The 17,821-nt window shown below is 35.0% G+C and overlaps 1 protein-coding gene across 2 annotated transcripts in view; it reads left to right on the plus strand.

The window, feature by feature from the left end:
- Corin (corin serine peptidase) overlaps window positions 1–11,735 on the plus strand; it is a 95,149-nt gene extending 83,414 nt beyond the window's left edge. The window contains exons 15-16 of one of the 2 annotated variants that reach the window (XM_028304675.1): window positions 7,005–7,153; window positions 10,214–11,735. In XM_028304675.1, coding sequence (XP_028160476.1) covers window positions 7,005–7,153; window positions 10,214–10,414 — 350 coding nt within the window. In that variant the 3' untranslated portion in view covers window positions 10,415–11,735. The remainder of the gene's footprint in view (window positions 1–7,004; window positions 7,154–10,213) is intronic. The other variant, XM_028304676.1, reaches the window with a different exon arrangement.
- Window positions 11,736–17,821: the final 6,086 nt, after the last annotated feature.

Genomic DNA, 17,821 nt, shown 5'->3' on the forward strand with positions numbered 1-17,821 from the left:
ATAGGTATCATAAAATGATAAAAAAGCGTACACAACAACGGACGCTTACAATGATTCAAAAAGGAAAATCAAAACAACAAAAATAAAAAAGAAAATTCAGCATAAAGTTATGAAAACTCATTCGTAATTTAAAAAAGAAGAAGAAAAGGAAGAAAGATGCGGTGGCCAGATTCTTTAAACATTAGCGACTTTTTTTGTTGAATAAACATTTTGAACAGATTATTTTTAGAACATCCCCGATGTTGTTTTGTTTATTATGGAAATGAGTAAGAATTTGACTTACAGAAGCAGGTCGCGATGGTAAGCAACAGCAGTGGCAGGACAACGCGCATCTTGGGCAGCCGGCAGGGTACTGATACCGACTTCCTACGGGTGTGAACGTCCGCGTATCGTGCGCCGGCGCACACTGGCTATCGGCCCGCAACCACCTCGATACGGGAACTGGGTTGAATTGTCAAATGTTTGTAATTAAAGATCATTGAGTTGATTAGCTGTGAGCTCTGTGTCGAACGTGAGGTCGAATGGAAATAGGCACCCTACCTATTCCTAAACCCAAATACATAATGAGACTAAAGTACGGGTGTACAATTAAAAGGATTTTGGTTTTGCTTTTCTACGTTTGAACATAACGGTATAAAATTGATACCTAGTTTAAAACACTAAAAACACGCTTTTAATTACTGCACTAAAAGACAATCGGTCACTGACCTATAATGTTTGAATACTTACCTTCACCAAACATCTTAAAGGTAGCAGGAAGGCTCTGGACGCCTTCATGCATGCATGCATGCTTCATGATTCATCAGTGGACGTCCTATGGCTGAGATGATGACTTACCTTTAAGACAAGCATTGGGACATAAAACTCAAGCACCATACATAACTACTCTCATACAACGTAGATAGGTTAACAAGTTGTACCGTAAAACCATGGTAAAACTAACATTAACTAGGTACAACAACTTTTATCTTTATCATTTTGGACATACATATTGTGTGGAAAGTCAGGCTTCTATTGAAGTAAATTGAACTTAAGTACCTACCTATTCTTGATAGAAAAATAATAATTAAATATCCTGTGGGCGTAGGGATAGATGAGCTCGGCTCTAAGTTACTAGGAAATTTAATATTAAAAATATTGAACCAGGACTCGTCGCATATTAAAACGTGATGCGCTGATGCAGAACCGATCATATACCGGGTGTAAGTTTAGCAAAAAATATAATTTTAATCACTATTCCAAGCTCGGTATCATTCATCAAGTCTCTTGTTTTGATAATGAAAAGAGATCGATAATTATTCCTTCATTTATTTTATAATTTACAGTCGCTATTGTATTTTTTTACAAAGTTGCAACTACATGTAAAGGTGGTTTACACTACATAAGAGTATTTCAACAATAAACATTTTTATTCTGGTATTCTCAAAATGTCTTATAACAATATGTATTTTTTATAGTCTGGATCATTATACTGGAATAAGTGTAATGTTCAGTTTTCACCGGGTTGATTGATGAAACACAAAACGCTGACCTACAGCGTTTCATAGTTCGAATACTCTGTTTAAGGTCTAGGTACCATTCTGTCATAGTCATATTACAGCCTGTATTACCAGCACATTTATTACCCACGTTCGCAGAAATCGTGATTACTCTCCCAACAAATTTAAAATATTATCTGCAATAGCAGCTGCACGTAGGTGGAAATTTAATTTAGCAGAACTTATTGATTTCAGAAGAAATGAATATGAAATTATCAATTCATGCAAATAAAATGAGATCTGCTAGTTGATGATTGAATATCCAGGAATAAAACTCATCAGTTATTCTGATATTGGAAATTTTTAAAAGAAACTTCAATAGAATTCATCTCGCCCACCTTTATTAATTTGTCTAAGATCGGAAAGTTTTACAGAAATGCCTTTGCTGTGTGTATTTATAAGCTAAATACTCGTAGTTTGAATAATATTTCCCGTTTTTGTAACATTTTAATAATTTTTTTTAGTTCATTGAGATCATGTCTCTAGGTCGCATAGTTTGCGAGAATTAAGCGAAAAGCCTAAAAATGAGACCTTCAAACCCCCTCTCCCCGCCGGCTCAAGGGTTTTATAATGGCGGGGACTTTTGATATGTTCACTTCCTAACTAGTAACAAAGGTAGGTACGAAGTCAAAAATTGTATTCCAAACATTTCTCTCTACACCGTAAAGCATTCATTGGCTAGCCTATATACCTTAAGCGTATATACGAGTAGATTCGCGATCGTTTTCACGTAGGCGTCAAAATAATAAATCTGAAGCAGAGCTTAGCGCAGGAAATGTACTTCCGTTCCAATTAAGGCGAGCATTTCCGCTGCAGCTTCTTAAGATACCTAGTCTTTCAAGCTTGATCGAACTTCGCATTTCTCCAGAAGGACACTTGTTTGAAAATAAAATAACGTAAGTAGTGCTTTTATTTATTATTCTTTCAGTAACTTGTTTTGTGTGTGGGCGGGGCACATAGCTCGTAGAGACGATGGCCGTTGGGGCAGGAAAGTTCTCGAGTGGCGACCACGGGCTGAAAGACGTAGCGTGGGCAGTCTCCTACTAGGTGGACCGACGATCTGGTAAAGGTCGCGGGAAGAGCCTGAATGCGGGCAGCGCAGGACCGTTCATTATGGAAAACCTTGGGGGAGGCCTTTGTCCAGCAGTAGACGTCATTTGGCTGAAATGATGATGATGATGATGATGAACTTGTTTTATGTTACTGCATGAAAAAATACAATTGGGGTATTAATAGGTCTGTACTTGTACTTATCTTTACGACCTCTATCAACCCTTAGTTCTTTACCCTAAGGTAATTAATCAATGCCCATCTTATCAAACTTACTTAATTAAGATTCTAACACTCTTCATAGTTCTCCCTTCATTATTAATCATGCGAAAATGTTTTGGTGTACCGTTCAACCACAACACGTCTAGGTTCCGTAGGTCCGCTCGTAAAAATCCTGCCTAAAACATTATTTTCAAGGCTCCAGGTATGTAATAATAAACTTTGATATGTCTAGAAAACTGACCTACGAGGTTATCAAAATAAGTGCTGTATACAATGACATGATACGGACTGCGTTCGCTTTCACCTGACCGCATCGTGACAAACCCTTTGGGTGTTATTTTATTATAACTTCATTGTGTTTCAAGTGTGGATACCAAAATTTTGGTTGCTAACGAGTTTCCGCTTTCCTTTGCGAGGAAAATTTTTCTTTGGCATACCGTTGGCTTACATAATTTAGGAGGTCGTTTTGTTAACCAAATATGTTTTTTTTAGTTTCTTGACCATAGAGAGAATAAGAGAGCAGATAGTTGTACGTAGTAATGAATTAATGTTTATGGAAAAATAAGGACAACCTACCTAACATGTATTTTTACATGTACGTACTTATATTTATTTACGAGTTTCTATCCGTGGCTTATTCATTTTGCCATCATAAAGACTGACCAAAAATAAAACAACGTATTCCAGTTTAACATTTATTAAATGTAATTATCACAAAAAACACCAAGCCGTCAACATGGTATAATATTTATCAAAAATAGATTTGGCATACAAAAATATAAATTGCTTAAAAACAAAATTAAAACATGCGAGCTATTGTTGGGCAATTATTTCCAAATTAACGGTTTCACGTAACACTGTTATAATAACTGGTTTTTCAATTAATAGGCAGGTCGGTGTAATTATAAGGAAGTGCTTTTGTATAAAAGGAAAATGCATTGGTTTGGCGTCCGGGAAAATAGCTGTTATACAGTTTTATTTGAGATGTATAAATATAGAAATAATTGAGAGTTATTTATGGCTGCTACTGTGGTAACCACACTAAGAGCAGGTACTTACTTTATTTTAATTACTATTTAAACAATATATTATGAAAATACTCTTTACGTAGATATTGCGTCACGAATTTGTCATGTACAAGTTTCATGATCGTGTGTGTATTAAGCCTTACATTCTGAATTTTACAGCAAAAATGCTTCGAATAGGTGTCTGAAAATACTTTTTCGAGCTTACTGCTCATGTTATAAAATCATTCATTATTAAAAATTTTAAGCTTTCAGGCCGATATCTTTCTTTCAAGTAAAAGGCAGTACATTCGATTTGGATTTTCCGGGTAATGACAAGGAATTGGGAGTTTAATTATCCTTATTTCCAACTTCAAGAGTACCTAAAATCACAGCAACGATGGAGTCGAATTACAGTCGAAATGTGGCAACATTGTACTTAAGTCTATTAATTATATTGTTTTTGACATGCTACCGCCTTAGACCATCTGAGGAGTGGTATAGAGATTCAAGAAGGGAGCTCCCTCTCCCTCTTGCAGCCAGTTCTCTGGAGAGTAGTTGTTGTCCTTCTTCTCTACCACGTGGAAGGTGTACCCGTGGCGGCTGTTGGGCGACTTGTTGTGGGCGCTCTTGTGGACAACATTACCATGGATGAGGATGCAGGTACCTGAAATAAATCCGCAATCAGGTTACATAGACATTTGAAGTTATAGTTGGTTCTGTTCTGGTCGACGCGCGTTTGTAGCGATACAGACGCGATATACACAAAAATCGAACCAAATCTATACAAATATCATGTTCGTAGGAAAAAAGCTTTAAAATACGCCGTGTTCTTGGAGTTAAGGTCTGAGTTATTTCAAGATTCAAAGGTTTATTTCAAAGATCATTTATTTTAAACCTTGAGACGTACTCGTATAACGTAACGTTATCCATACGAGAGGCACCTTGAAAAGTGACTTCGATTCCGATGAATAGGTACATGATATTCTTTCGAAGGACAGGTTGACTACAAAGTCACTTTGAATACAGTCTGTCTCTAGTAACGTGTCTGTAGGTCATCAATATAATTTAAGCAGGTACACTAAATTTCGTGCTCCGAACATTCGCTATGTTCTACTGAACTGTACCTACTTTTTGCATGCCGTGCACCTTACTTTAGTGCGACTTTGACATGTTTTCAGTTTCTGGTTTTGTTAGACTGTCAGAACTAATGCAGCAGCTGCAGCGAAAGGACATTGTCAGAAACCGCCTAAAAAACCGCCCAAAAACATTAACCCATCATAATTATTTTCTATTTTTTTTAATACATTAAGCACCCTTTCATTCTAATGGACACTTAAGCATTGAAAAATTAAATAAATAAGTCTTTTAACGTTTATTCTATAATACTATTACAACTTCCGGACGTTTTGGTGCGTGGCATGGTCTAAAACCTATCAAGTTCCATAATTTTTGCCGATAAAATCTGTACGAGGCATTACCGTACTTTATTGCTGGGAGTCCATGTATAGTGATGTTCCTGCGGCCATCATAGACAATAAAATATCGATTTTGAAAATAAAATAAATCGATTAAACTGCTTTGAAGACTAGATTTGCGTTAAAAGCTAAAAAGATATTGACAGTTTGACACTATTACAAGAAGATATCTAAAGTGTCCAACTGGTCGAAGGTCGTAAATAAAATAAAAATAATTAGGACCATAAACTGATATTCATGGTATCATAACTGTAAAAGTGTCAGAATCCGATGTTGAATCCAATGCCAGTTGAAGTGTGAGAAACATATATAATCAAATAGAATTAGTAGATACATTCAAACTTCTTGGCATTGTAATAGACACACACCTTAGCTGGAAAAAACACATAGAACATATTAAATCAAAACTATCCAAATTTACTTACGCTCTTTATGAAATAACTCACAGTACACACACAGAAGCAGCATTAGCAGCCTACTACGCCTACGCCTATTCTCAATTAAAGTATGGAATTATACTCTGGGGAAACAGTACAGATTTCATTGACCTCTTTATCATGCAAAAAAAATGCATCAGAATAATAGCTCAAATAGACAATACGCAATCATGTAAACCCTACTTCATTAAATACAACCTACTTACCTTACCATCGATATATATTTATGATACATGTATATTTACTTATAAGAATATTAATAATTTTACAAAAATCAAGGACACCCATAATAGAAATACCAGACATAAGGATAAACTTTACTTACCTCAATCAAGAATTAAAATGTTAAATACCAGCCCCTACTACATGTCAGTGAAACTATACAACAAACTTCCTGAACACATAAAAACCGAACCTAACATTAAACGCTTTTCTAAAGCTCTGAGACAATATTTAATACCTAAATGTTTCTACTCAATTAACGAATATCTAACAACTGACCACCGAAAATCTCTCTAGATACTTTAATTTGTAATCTGCTTTATTTGTTATTTTTTAGCATCGAAGTATGCAATTATGTTACTTCTCATAATATTATGTATAATGAATGTATATAGCCACCTACTCTGTTGCAATACCTCCTAGGTCACTAAGTCTTAAGCCCATGTTTATGTAATTTCCACCATTACAAAAATTGTCACTTAGTACGCAATAAAGATTTGAATTTGAATTTTGAATTTGAATACAGAGCTGAACCCGAGTGAAGCTGAACGGGTCATATCGCACCTTCGGTAGAACAAGGGCACAATTGCACTTTTTGCAATTTTACAGGAGAGCTATTTTAAGATTTTTATTGGATTTAATATGGTCTAGCTCTGATAATATTCCTGTAAAGTGGTCCTTACTTAAGGTGCGATATCACAAACTTTTCATTTACTTTTTTTATTGGTTAGAAAGAAAAACATTTATTTTTTTGAAAGAAAGAAAAACATTTATTTTGGTTCTAACTTAAAATATAACACACAGATAACAAAAAGCAAATACAAGTAGGTAGTTAGAACCTAAATTGGCCATCGCTCAGCATGTGTCATGCTCTGGAGTAGTAAATAAAACCCAGAACATGACGCTGTTATTCTGCGGTGGCCATTTTTGGAGAGCTGGAATACTCGCCTATAATTAATTATTAACAAACATGGTTAGCAAAAGTTAATAATAGTGTTTCAGAATTAGACATTATCGGTGTTACCATACACCCTAAGCAATGGTTATTTATAGTGTCAGAGTACGAGCCGGCAGTGAACGAGGTGGAGGTTCCGGTGCTGAACCGCGACCTGTGCAACCAGTGGCTGGAGCACCGCGACCTCAACGTCACCGCCGGCATGATCTGCGCCGGCTACCCCGAGGGCGGCAAAGACGCTTGCCAGGTACGATTGCCTTTTTAAACTTCTTCAGGCTTAGGATGCACGTCGCGATAAACTGCCCTTAATGTCGCCATTTTATCGATTTCATCATCATCTTCATTTCAGCCATAGTACGTCCACTGCTGAACATAGGCTTCCCCCAATCCCAACCCCTTTTATCGATTTACGCGATACATTTGAGTATAGGTACTGAGTTTTTTCCGGCGTTTCTTCTCAGCACTTGCCATATGTTTGTCTCGAAGCGCTGGTAGGGCCCAAAAGATAAGGAGACATGTAAAGTGCCCCATAAGGGCTACCTTTTCTTTTTTTATTATTTTCTATTGACGTTCATAAGTGCCACTTGTGGTCTAAACTGAATAAATATTTTTGATTGATTGATTGATTTTGACGTTAAATCATCGATAAGATTTAACCACCTCGCGGATTCTAGCACGGCTGGTCCGCAACGGCTTCGCCACGATAGTGCAGCGCGGTGGGGACCGAACCCGCGTTCCCCAGATCTCTATTCGGCCAGTCTGGCACCGACTTCATTGGCCTTAGGGCGCGTCATGGCGAGCTTGTGATGACACGATGCGACGGGCGCAAATAATAAGATTGCTTGCTTAAAAATCCCGGTTACTGCAACGGGTTCACCGCAATAGTGCAGCAGCAGCGGGGACCGAACCCTAGTTCCTCGGATCTGTATTCGGCCAATCCGACACCGACACTATTAGGCTATTGACGCTTCCTTAGGGCGCGTCCACACTTCATATTGCGCGGTTGTGACGACGGAACGTGCGAAGAATCAAACATGTGAAACCGCCTTTTGGCATCCAAAGTTTATAAATGTTTCTTCCTACTTCTACTAATAAATCCTTGTTATCCATTTAACCACTTTACCTGTGTATCACAAATAAATGATCATCAAAGTCTACCAAACACAATAAAAATGTAATAAATTTCTTATTTTTGCTAATAAATTTCAAACTATGCTACGATAAATCTTAGCTACATAGAAATTAAGATTAACAGACATAACTCTTATTTACAGAATCTACGAGAAGAGACCCAGTTGCTACGGCTACGCTATTGACTTTTATTAGGATTTCATTGTGTGGCGAACGACGGATTGTTCAGAAGGAAAACATTCCAATAAAAAGATATCCTTGCCTTAGCTACTACTTCCGTACATTCTTGTTACATCACAAAACTGTTCCACACATTGTTTACATGGATTGTGTAGATTTCCCAAATACGATGTAACATCTCTACCTAAACAACTGCCCCCGGAATACTCACGATATCGCTTCTGTGTATTTTGCGCTTATCTGCGGATATAACATTTTCGTTCGCTCGCGAGTTCGAATCCGGATGACTAGAGAGCCCCCATCCGGATTCGAACTCTGATTCCCACCTGACTTTCTGTTCCTTTATCAAACCACCGGGTCATTTGCCCACTTGGCGGTCTTCTAATCATTTGAGCTGCTCAGGGTTCAATAAGTCGCCACTAATAACCCTACAGCGATAAACGACTGACAGATGCCTCAATCTCGCGGAATCCAATATCGTCCCGCCGACAGTCGAGTGTTGACTCTACTGGGTATTAGGGCTGTCAATATTTGACTCTTGTTTCTTCTTCTTTATTATTTTCCCGTTGAAAATGAAATTATAGCGATGCTTTTGTTATTTACCCATTGTTTTGATTTTCCGTTTATCAAAGGAGTAACTCACTTTCATTTTTGCTGTTGTTACGAGAACAATACCTGATACGTATCTAATTTTATCTAAATTGAATTTTTTTCTTTCTTCATTTTGAAGGTGGAAAGTGTGTTACGCAAGTGATAACCGCCTGAAATTATTTCGTAAGATCTCCACGCCGATAGACAATGTAACTATTTTCCGATTCGTATTAATTAATTTGCTACGTGAATTCGATAACAAACTTAACTCTAGTGAGGCTACCTACAAGTCATTGTCTAATTTAAGGGCGCCTGTAACTTAATTAGTTTCACAAAAAGTTGCCATTTGAACTCATTGCGAACATTACAAAACTTTAATTAAAATGTTTAAAAGGATCAAAAATCTCCTTTCCCAGCCAGCTGTCAGACTCAGCCCTACCCTCACTTCGAGACTTTACAAAAAAAAACAAATAAACGACTTTGTACTACAAGTTACCACGACGTTCCTCGTTAATTACGGCTCAGATGAAGAAAGCGTCTCGTGTTGTGACTCGTCGATTAACAAATTATAAATTCCCTTCATAAAAGTAAAAGGCAGCGCTGTGATCGGCTTTGTTCTCTATTGTTCAAGTGACGCGGTGGAAGGCTTTGTTTCGATTTAATTTGTTGCTTTGCACAAAAAATACGTTATTATATTCCCATTTTGAACAATCTGCGCCGAAATTGAGGAAACGAAAGTTGCGAAGTCATTTTCGTTTGGCCGTCAAACTTGCTTGAACCGCATTTGTATAAAAACATTTTGACTGACGCGTAAATAAAGGGGGAACAAAGTTTGCTAGAGGGAATTTTGCAATCTTAATTTGATTAAATTCAAAGGTAAATCGTAATTATTACGAACCAACCTTAGCACGCTCCACTTTATTATTCGCATATTTTCGATTTTCCGTCTTTTGTTGGAACTAAATTGGTGAAGATAATAACATTGTTATTTCCATACAAAATCTACGGGAGAGCCGCATTTGATTGGTCATAAAAAGGATGTTTTCCGGTACGCGGCCTCCATTCCAGAACCTTGCTGCCCCATCAGCCGTCAGTTCTGCGTACTATATGCCCTGCCCATTGCCACTTCAGCTTGCTAATCCGTCGGGCTATGTCAGCAACTTTAGTTCGTTTACGGATTTCCTCACGGACGTCCACCTACAAGGTGGACTGACGACATCGTAAAGGTAGCAGGGAAGCGCTGAATGCAGGCTGCTACCAATCGATCAACGTGGAAAGCATTAGGGGAGGCCTATGTTCAGCAGTGGACGTCCTATGGCTGAAATGATGATGATGATGATGATGATGATGATGATGAAAAAGGATGTCAATGACTAGCGTTTCAAGTACCCTACTGTTGTTCCAGGGCGACTCGGGCGGGCCGTTGCTGTGCAAGGACCCGGACGATCCGTCGCGCTGGTTCGTGGGCGGCATCGTGTCGTGGGGCATCAAGTGCGCGCACCCGCGCCTGCCCGGCGTCTACGCCTACGTTCCCAAGTACATCCCCTGGATCACCGACCAGATCCGCGCCTACAACGACGACCACGCGCGCTCCGACGACGTCTGAGCGACATAACCACGACAATAAATGGCTACGTATTCACATATCACTCGTCTATCGTGTGAAGTAAAGAAGCTGTGATACTATGAAATTCTATATTCGATTGTATTGTATTAAAAGTTTATCGCGTCGGATCGAACGACTCGGCCGTTTATTTCGGACTCGGTCATATACAGAACTCTTTGATATGTACGTTTAAGCCGTTCGGTTAAGTGGTGTAGGGTTCTAAAAGCTTTAGCCTAATCTTTTAGGAGATTTTTATAATGGTCCTTGATTTTTTCATTTCTATTACGTGTTGTATGTTTAGTGTCATATACCGTAGGGGTTAAGTGTATATTTGTTTGATGTTTGGTGTTAGTAGTTTTAGGGGAAAGTGCTTTTATAGATTAATGCGACGTTTTGTTTGGATGCGGCCGCTAACCCTCGTCCAAAGGAATGTCGATGACGTAGCGTAAGCGTCTCTTCCCGCGTGACAATAACACTCGTAACAGCTTTAACGCTTATACAACTACTGTTACTTATTAGGACAGTCATGACAATAAAGTTTGGGAAAACTTTTTAGTATTACTCGATGTTAAAATAATGACAATGATCATCAATGTAAATAATGACAATAAAGTACCTACTTACTAATGATGATTGTAACTAAATAATACAATCCTAGAAACAAAGGACAATAAGTATTTAATTTTTTGACTGTATTTATATGAAAAAGTAGAGTAAGCTTTGTTAATGTAACTATACAATGACAATAATACTTACATCTTAGACCCATAAATGATCTCCCCAAAGTAGATAGGTAGTAACATTTTTTAAACCATGAAATTTTTGATGACTTGAAGGAAAAATTAGTAAAATAGCTTTAATAGATTATAAGGTTAACACTAGTTTTAACCTAGTCACGTGACAATACTTAGCGGTAGTTTGAACATACTTTGTCCAGCTACGAATATTATCTATCTCTGTTAATTTTGTAATTGTGTATTTTTTATTAAATATGGACTCAATTCAGAATTGAAAGATCAAACTTTCGTGATGGTAGATGAAAATTATACTTATATACTTTGGATGTTTTGTAGGTTATTCGATGCATTTACCATTTATGTTGAATAAATTGTCGCAATGAATATAGCAGAGGCTATGCTCAAACATAAATAAAGTATACAGTATATTAACATTATGTATACATAATAAATATATTTAGATAACACGAAAGTATGGTTGTTGACTTCTTATGAGTCTTCTTCTAACTCGAGCTTTCTGATAGTGTTATACATAGAACAAATTTTATATGAGAGCCTAGTTAATTTAACAAAAAATATAATTATATCAAAATCCGTATTATTTCAATATTACGTCAAATAATAAATATTTATAAATGGTAAGAAAAATCCAAGATTTTAAAATTTATTTATTGTTTTCTGTGTAAAACACTAATGGTGTATAACCCTGTTAATCTTCAAATGTTTAAGTACGTTTGTTTTTTTAATCCTTCTGAGTAGTGAATTTAGCGACTGAGATCGTATCATGTAATATATTATTATTATTATATTACATAGGAAATGGGAATGAAATCTCATGATATGATAAGTACTCACAATAACATGGAGAAAGCAAGAAATCATAGCCAAATTTTCATATTATACAATTTATATTTCCTAACTTAATTAAATGTTTATGTAAAAAATGCAAATGTTTAATTTTGAAGGACCGGCTTCATTTTATTTTTTTATGATGATTTTTTTTCTGGCTAAGATAGGCCGGTCGGAATAACTAAAATGTTTTAGACTCACACACAACGTAAAACGTCACTTTACGTCAAAAAGAGGCTACATTCTCATTTCCATAACCCTTAGATTGTATAAATAAGTTAAGCTACAGACGATAGAATAATTACGATAGTTAGACCATAGATGTGCGCTTTAGCGTTCTATGACTTATGATGTTTGTGATCACCCTCTTCCACTATCCTCCGATAACTCCACGTTGGGTTCAATTACATATCCATTTTTATAGATCCCATTTTGTATAATTTTAAAAATTATGTTCAAGTATAAAACTATATTGTTACAATTTTATTCTTTATCTACCTTTACGACGATAAGTATACTTTTTACTTTTTTTAGGTAATTTTTATTTTATTTTTTTCTGACAAGTGATAACCCGTCACTATATTTTATTAATTTTCTTTTAAAATATTGTAAATGATTATATTTAATTTATGTTTACACACACATATCAGTTTAGAAATAACCAGAGACAAATAAATCCTAAATTTTGCTATAATTTTAAAGTAGATAGCAAATGTAAAGGCTGATATTAAAAGGGATGAAAGGAGTCATCTGAGCGAAATTGAATGTATCGGGAGTCTGGACCCATCATTACGAAAAAGGCTTACACGAGTATAAGTATTGTTTCCAAATTATGAAATAGGTATGCTTTTATATTACTTTTTACAAAAGCTACTTCCCTATTCATTATTTGGAATAATCTTCGTAATTTTTTCCGGTACCAGTAACGATTTTTCACCATGAATCCGAGTTACAAAGTCCTTTTTGGAAATGACGGGTTCATTTGCGTTATTGCTAGACAATATTATTTATAATGTGATGTAAAGCCTCCTCCATATACACAGTCTACTATCCTATTTCCTATAGATTTATGAATATGTTTTCTGTAGTATCGCTTGCGTCGATTTTTAGAAACAGTATAGCTCTGTTATATGTTAACGACGATACCTAAAGATTTATAAATAACATGAAGAAATGCATTGGTATTTGGCTTTATATAGAACATGTGTAGCGAGTCTATGCATGTTCAATTCTTAATGTTTATATGTACATAGTAGATGTACATGTTACTATGTATTCGGAAACATGTGTAACGATGATGTATCACATAATATATCGTATACCGTATTTGTAGATATATACTAAATGCTGTTTGAGAAACTCTTATCATGTAGACAATGTTTCGTGTTCAGAGCATATCTTCTTCGAGTCGCCGCGAGTGGCTCTTGCTCATAGGATAGGGAGAATATTATAGTGTGTATTTGTAAAGAGGGAGTCATACGTCTAGTAATTGTAATTAGCGACAATAAATATTTTGATAATGTGACATGAATAATTCTAAAACTTTATACATTGTCGAAGTGACGCTTGATAATAGAGATTATTCGCTACATTCCATTTTAGTTTCGGTTTGGACGGTTTATTTACGAGCTCTAACGAATCCATTCATGATACGTTACAGGCAAAAATAATGGTTGTGTAATAATTATAATATGTATAGAACTAACTGTAGAAGGGATTCACTGCTTAGTGCTCGCATTAATGTACTGGCCCCTAATCGATGTTAACTGTTGTAGGAAAATCGCGTATTTATTGCATAGAATTAGATAAATATTTTTGTTCTTGAAATTCTAACCATATCTTGAACTTGAAGCATTCCAACTGATCGATTCTAAAAACTTTATAAATTGTTTTTATTTAATAGTTGGAAACAAAACTTTTATGAAATTAACTATTGTCTACAATTAACAGAGAAAAACAATTATAAAAAATATATTTTCAAATGTTAAGAAAGTTTTATATGATGTTATTTAAAATTACGGTCAATTTTCTGTCAACGATTTATAAGGTTAAAAAAATGCAATTATTTCTCAATTAAAAAACTATCCTATCAATTGGAAAATAGCATGTGTGTAGATTATGTTTAGGTAGCAGCCTGAACGGCCTTAGCAACGTCATAGTCATTACCAGAACTTGTATAATAAGTAAACCTATTTTATACAAGGGGAAAAAACGTTTAACCGCTAATAAAATATAAAAATGGCATGTAATTTTGAGAGGAATAAAGCCTGGTAATGACTAACTCTAAAATATTAATAAAATTGTGCATTAGAGACTCTACAGAGACTAAAACACTATTAGACAATATTGTATCGGACAATAAAATTATACAATGAAAATTAACTACCATATACGTTGAATTTATTGAAAATTTGTATTTTTCCAACATGTAGGCTTATGAAGATCTTCGTAGTTTAGCAAATTGTCGTTAAGGTTCCTGGTTACAGTAATAAACGAGCGAAATTAAGATAAACTTGACAATAAATCTTTAATTTTAATGAATTCATAATCATGTTATGATTTATTTTTGAAAAAAAAAACCCTGTAAATATTATAACATTGATTTTATACATGTCTTATGTAACCTATACACTCGTTTATTACATTAATCTACATAAAAATGTATAATGTAGACACGTAATAGATACGCACAAAGTATTCTGTACTTACTAATGCCACTAGGGTTTCCGTTCATATACAATAAAGAAAAGATAACTGTGGAGTATATTTATATGTCGATGTTATACGGTAGGTGGACTCTGTCGCTTAAGCCTGGTCTCATCGCGATTTTATATAACGTATATAAGCTGGAAATGGTGTGGTTTAGTTCGTGAACGTGTTACTTTGCGGATGTATTTTTTGTATGAAAATACATTTGAACAAAAATGTCTTCAAATATTTTTGTTATTTCAAATCGTTTACATTTCTCAGAAAAACCGCAAAGTCACGCGATATTTATTAACTCATATCGCCAATAAAGCTTATTTTCTGTAATTACTTTCTACAAGTTGTAAAAAAGCATATTTTTCTATCGACATTTTCCAAGTAGATTTTCGCCAACAACTGTTGGATGTGACATAATAAATGTTAAAGACAAATCAAAATCTCCGGTGAAATTCATTCCTACCTATTTATAATTCCAATAAATATAATAAATATCCTGGTTTTACGTCTAATTAGATCGTTTTAGTAAGGAAAAGCATACTGTATCATAATAAATGTATACCACTTTAAACGTATACAAAAAAAAGGTGTATAAAAATTACCTTGTTTGTTGATTGCGATATAAGTTCAACATCCAGCGGCTGTTGGCGTTCCTTTCGAATTCTGAATGTGTTGGTGTTAGTTTGGTATCGCCGCGGGCGGTGTGTGTCGCTTGTACCTTTGATTGTGTAGCTTTTCGTTCCTGAAGCTTGGAAATAAATGATACAATAACGCGTGACGTTTTCTTCCAACCCTATACAAAACAGACAAATATTATTCTCAGTAACACACACTACACCCGGTATGGCGGGTAAAAATTATTAGAAAAATATACAAAACTGAAAAAAACGCTTAAAATAACACAAACAAAATCACAAAAAAGGTATAAAAAGTATTTGGTATGGCGGTATTGAAACACGTTAATTATTGCATTAATATTTTACTAATGGATACAGTAGTTACATTAATCAACAATAGGTATAAATAACTAGGCGTTAACCGCTAACTAGTACAAGGGTGGGTACAACCTGTCGATGCTGGATTTATTGGTGGGCCGAAGTTAGTGGCTGCATAATACTCAATCGTAAACCGTAATAATCAATATACACTAATTTGAATACAGTCATAGCGAGCTACACCCTGTATTTCACTTGCAAAAAAAATATTTTGTTGATGAAAATTATTATCACTATTCAGGATTCAATATTTATGATGGTATTCTGAAAAGAAATTCGAGCAGTATAATTTAGTTACATTTCGGCCCACATCGTTGCGTTACAATCCGTACTTTAGTTCCGCCTAATGGACTCGAATGCGGTTAGTAATCGATCGAATGTCAAAAATTCGAAATTCTTATCAACTTCCAAACATTACGTTACATCGATGTGTCTCATTGATCTCTTCGTTATTTTAAGTAATTACCAATATAATGCATATTATTTAAGATAAATTCACTAACAAAGTTTAACAAATCCGGGTTTCAAACTGTAGGTCAATTCAAATCAATCGATGTGACTACATTAAAATCAGCAAAAAACCTGTAAAAAATTGTTATTCGCAAAATAAAGTTTCGAACATACCCCCAAAAAATTAATTTGAACTTGTGAAGCAGTACTGTATATGAGATATCATTTCGCATTGTCTACGGTGCGTCAGAACTATCCGTGTGAAGCCTGTGGGGTCGCGGTCAGATCATACACAACATTCACATTCAGTCTTGAGTATTTTCGCTAAATTGACTAATCGATTAACCAGCGTCCATTAATTAAGATTAATTCACTAGTAATTGCAATAGTCGATACTGGGAGACGTTTCTGTAGAGAATTTATAAACACGTGGCATTATAAAAGAAAAAATATATCAATTCAAAACCAAACACCGATTAGTTAAAAAATCAAAATCATAAATATTTATTCAGTTTAGACCACAAGTGGCACTTATTAACGTCAAAATGTTATTTACATAAATGGGTGTTACTATGTATAATATGTATGTATAAAAAAAAAATGTATACAGGGTGTTTCTTGTAAGGTGTCAAGCCGAAGGCAGGTGATAAGTGAGGACTAGACCTATCGATTTCACCCCCATGTATGTTCTACGATTTTTCTTAGTTTAGAAGTTATCGTTAATTTTGTGATTTTTTCAAATTTCAGGACCTAGTGGCTTAATTTTTTTTTATCTTTTTTTTGGGTTGACTTTTCTCAGATTTCTTTTTTTTGACAGATTCCCTATTAAGTGCAGATATTTGAAAAAAATAATCACCTTCCTATCTTTGATGCAAGATACAAAATTTTTGCTAGAAACATAAAAAATATGCTTTTAGCAGAACATTCTAAAATTTTCAATTGAAATGTATGAGAAAAAAAAAAGAATTTCCATAGGTCCAAAATAATTTTAAAAACTGCGCAGTTTTCTAAACTTTCATAATAACACAAAAAAACATGTACTTAATAGGCCATTATTTTCTGTAATCGCTCCACTAAAGTGGTAAGTCGGAGATTCCGTTACATGTTTTTGACTTTCTTAGGACTAAGTAATATTTGCAATCCCCTAAGTTTACGTTATGTAGAACACATTTAGAGACAGTAACTGATTACAGAAAATAATGGCCTATTAAGTACATGTTTTTTTGTGTTATTATGAAAGTTTAGAAAACTGCGCAGTTTTTAAAATTATTTTGGACCTATGGAAATTCTTTTTTTTTCTCATACATTTCAGTTGAAAATTTTAGAATGTTCTGCTAAAAGCATATTTTTTATGTTTCTAGCAAAAATTTTGTATCTTGCATCAAAGATAGGAAGGTGATTATTTTTTTCAAATATCTGCAACTAATAGGGAATCTGTAAAAAAAAAGAAATCTGAGAAAAGTCAACCCAAAAAAAAGATAAAAAAAAAATTAAGCCACTAGGTCATGAAATTTGAAAAAATCACAAAATTAACGATAACTTCTAAACTACGAAAAATCGTAGAACATACATGGGGGTGAAATCGATAGGTCTAGTCCTCACCTATCACCTGCCTTCGGCTTGACACCTTACAAGAAACACCCTGTATAAGTAGTGTATCCGTCAAGCTAGCA

Source organism: Ostrinia furnacalis, unplaced genomic scaffold (genome assembly GCF_004193835.3).
Source record: "Ostrinia furnacalis isolate ACB-3 unplaced genomic scaffold, ASM419383v2 OfSCF1475, whole genome shotgun sequence".
In the NCBI taxonomy this organism is placed as follows: Eukaryota; Metazoa; Arthropoda; class Insecta; order Lepidoptera; family Crambidae; genus Ostrinia; species Ostrinia furnacalis.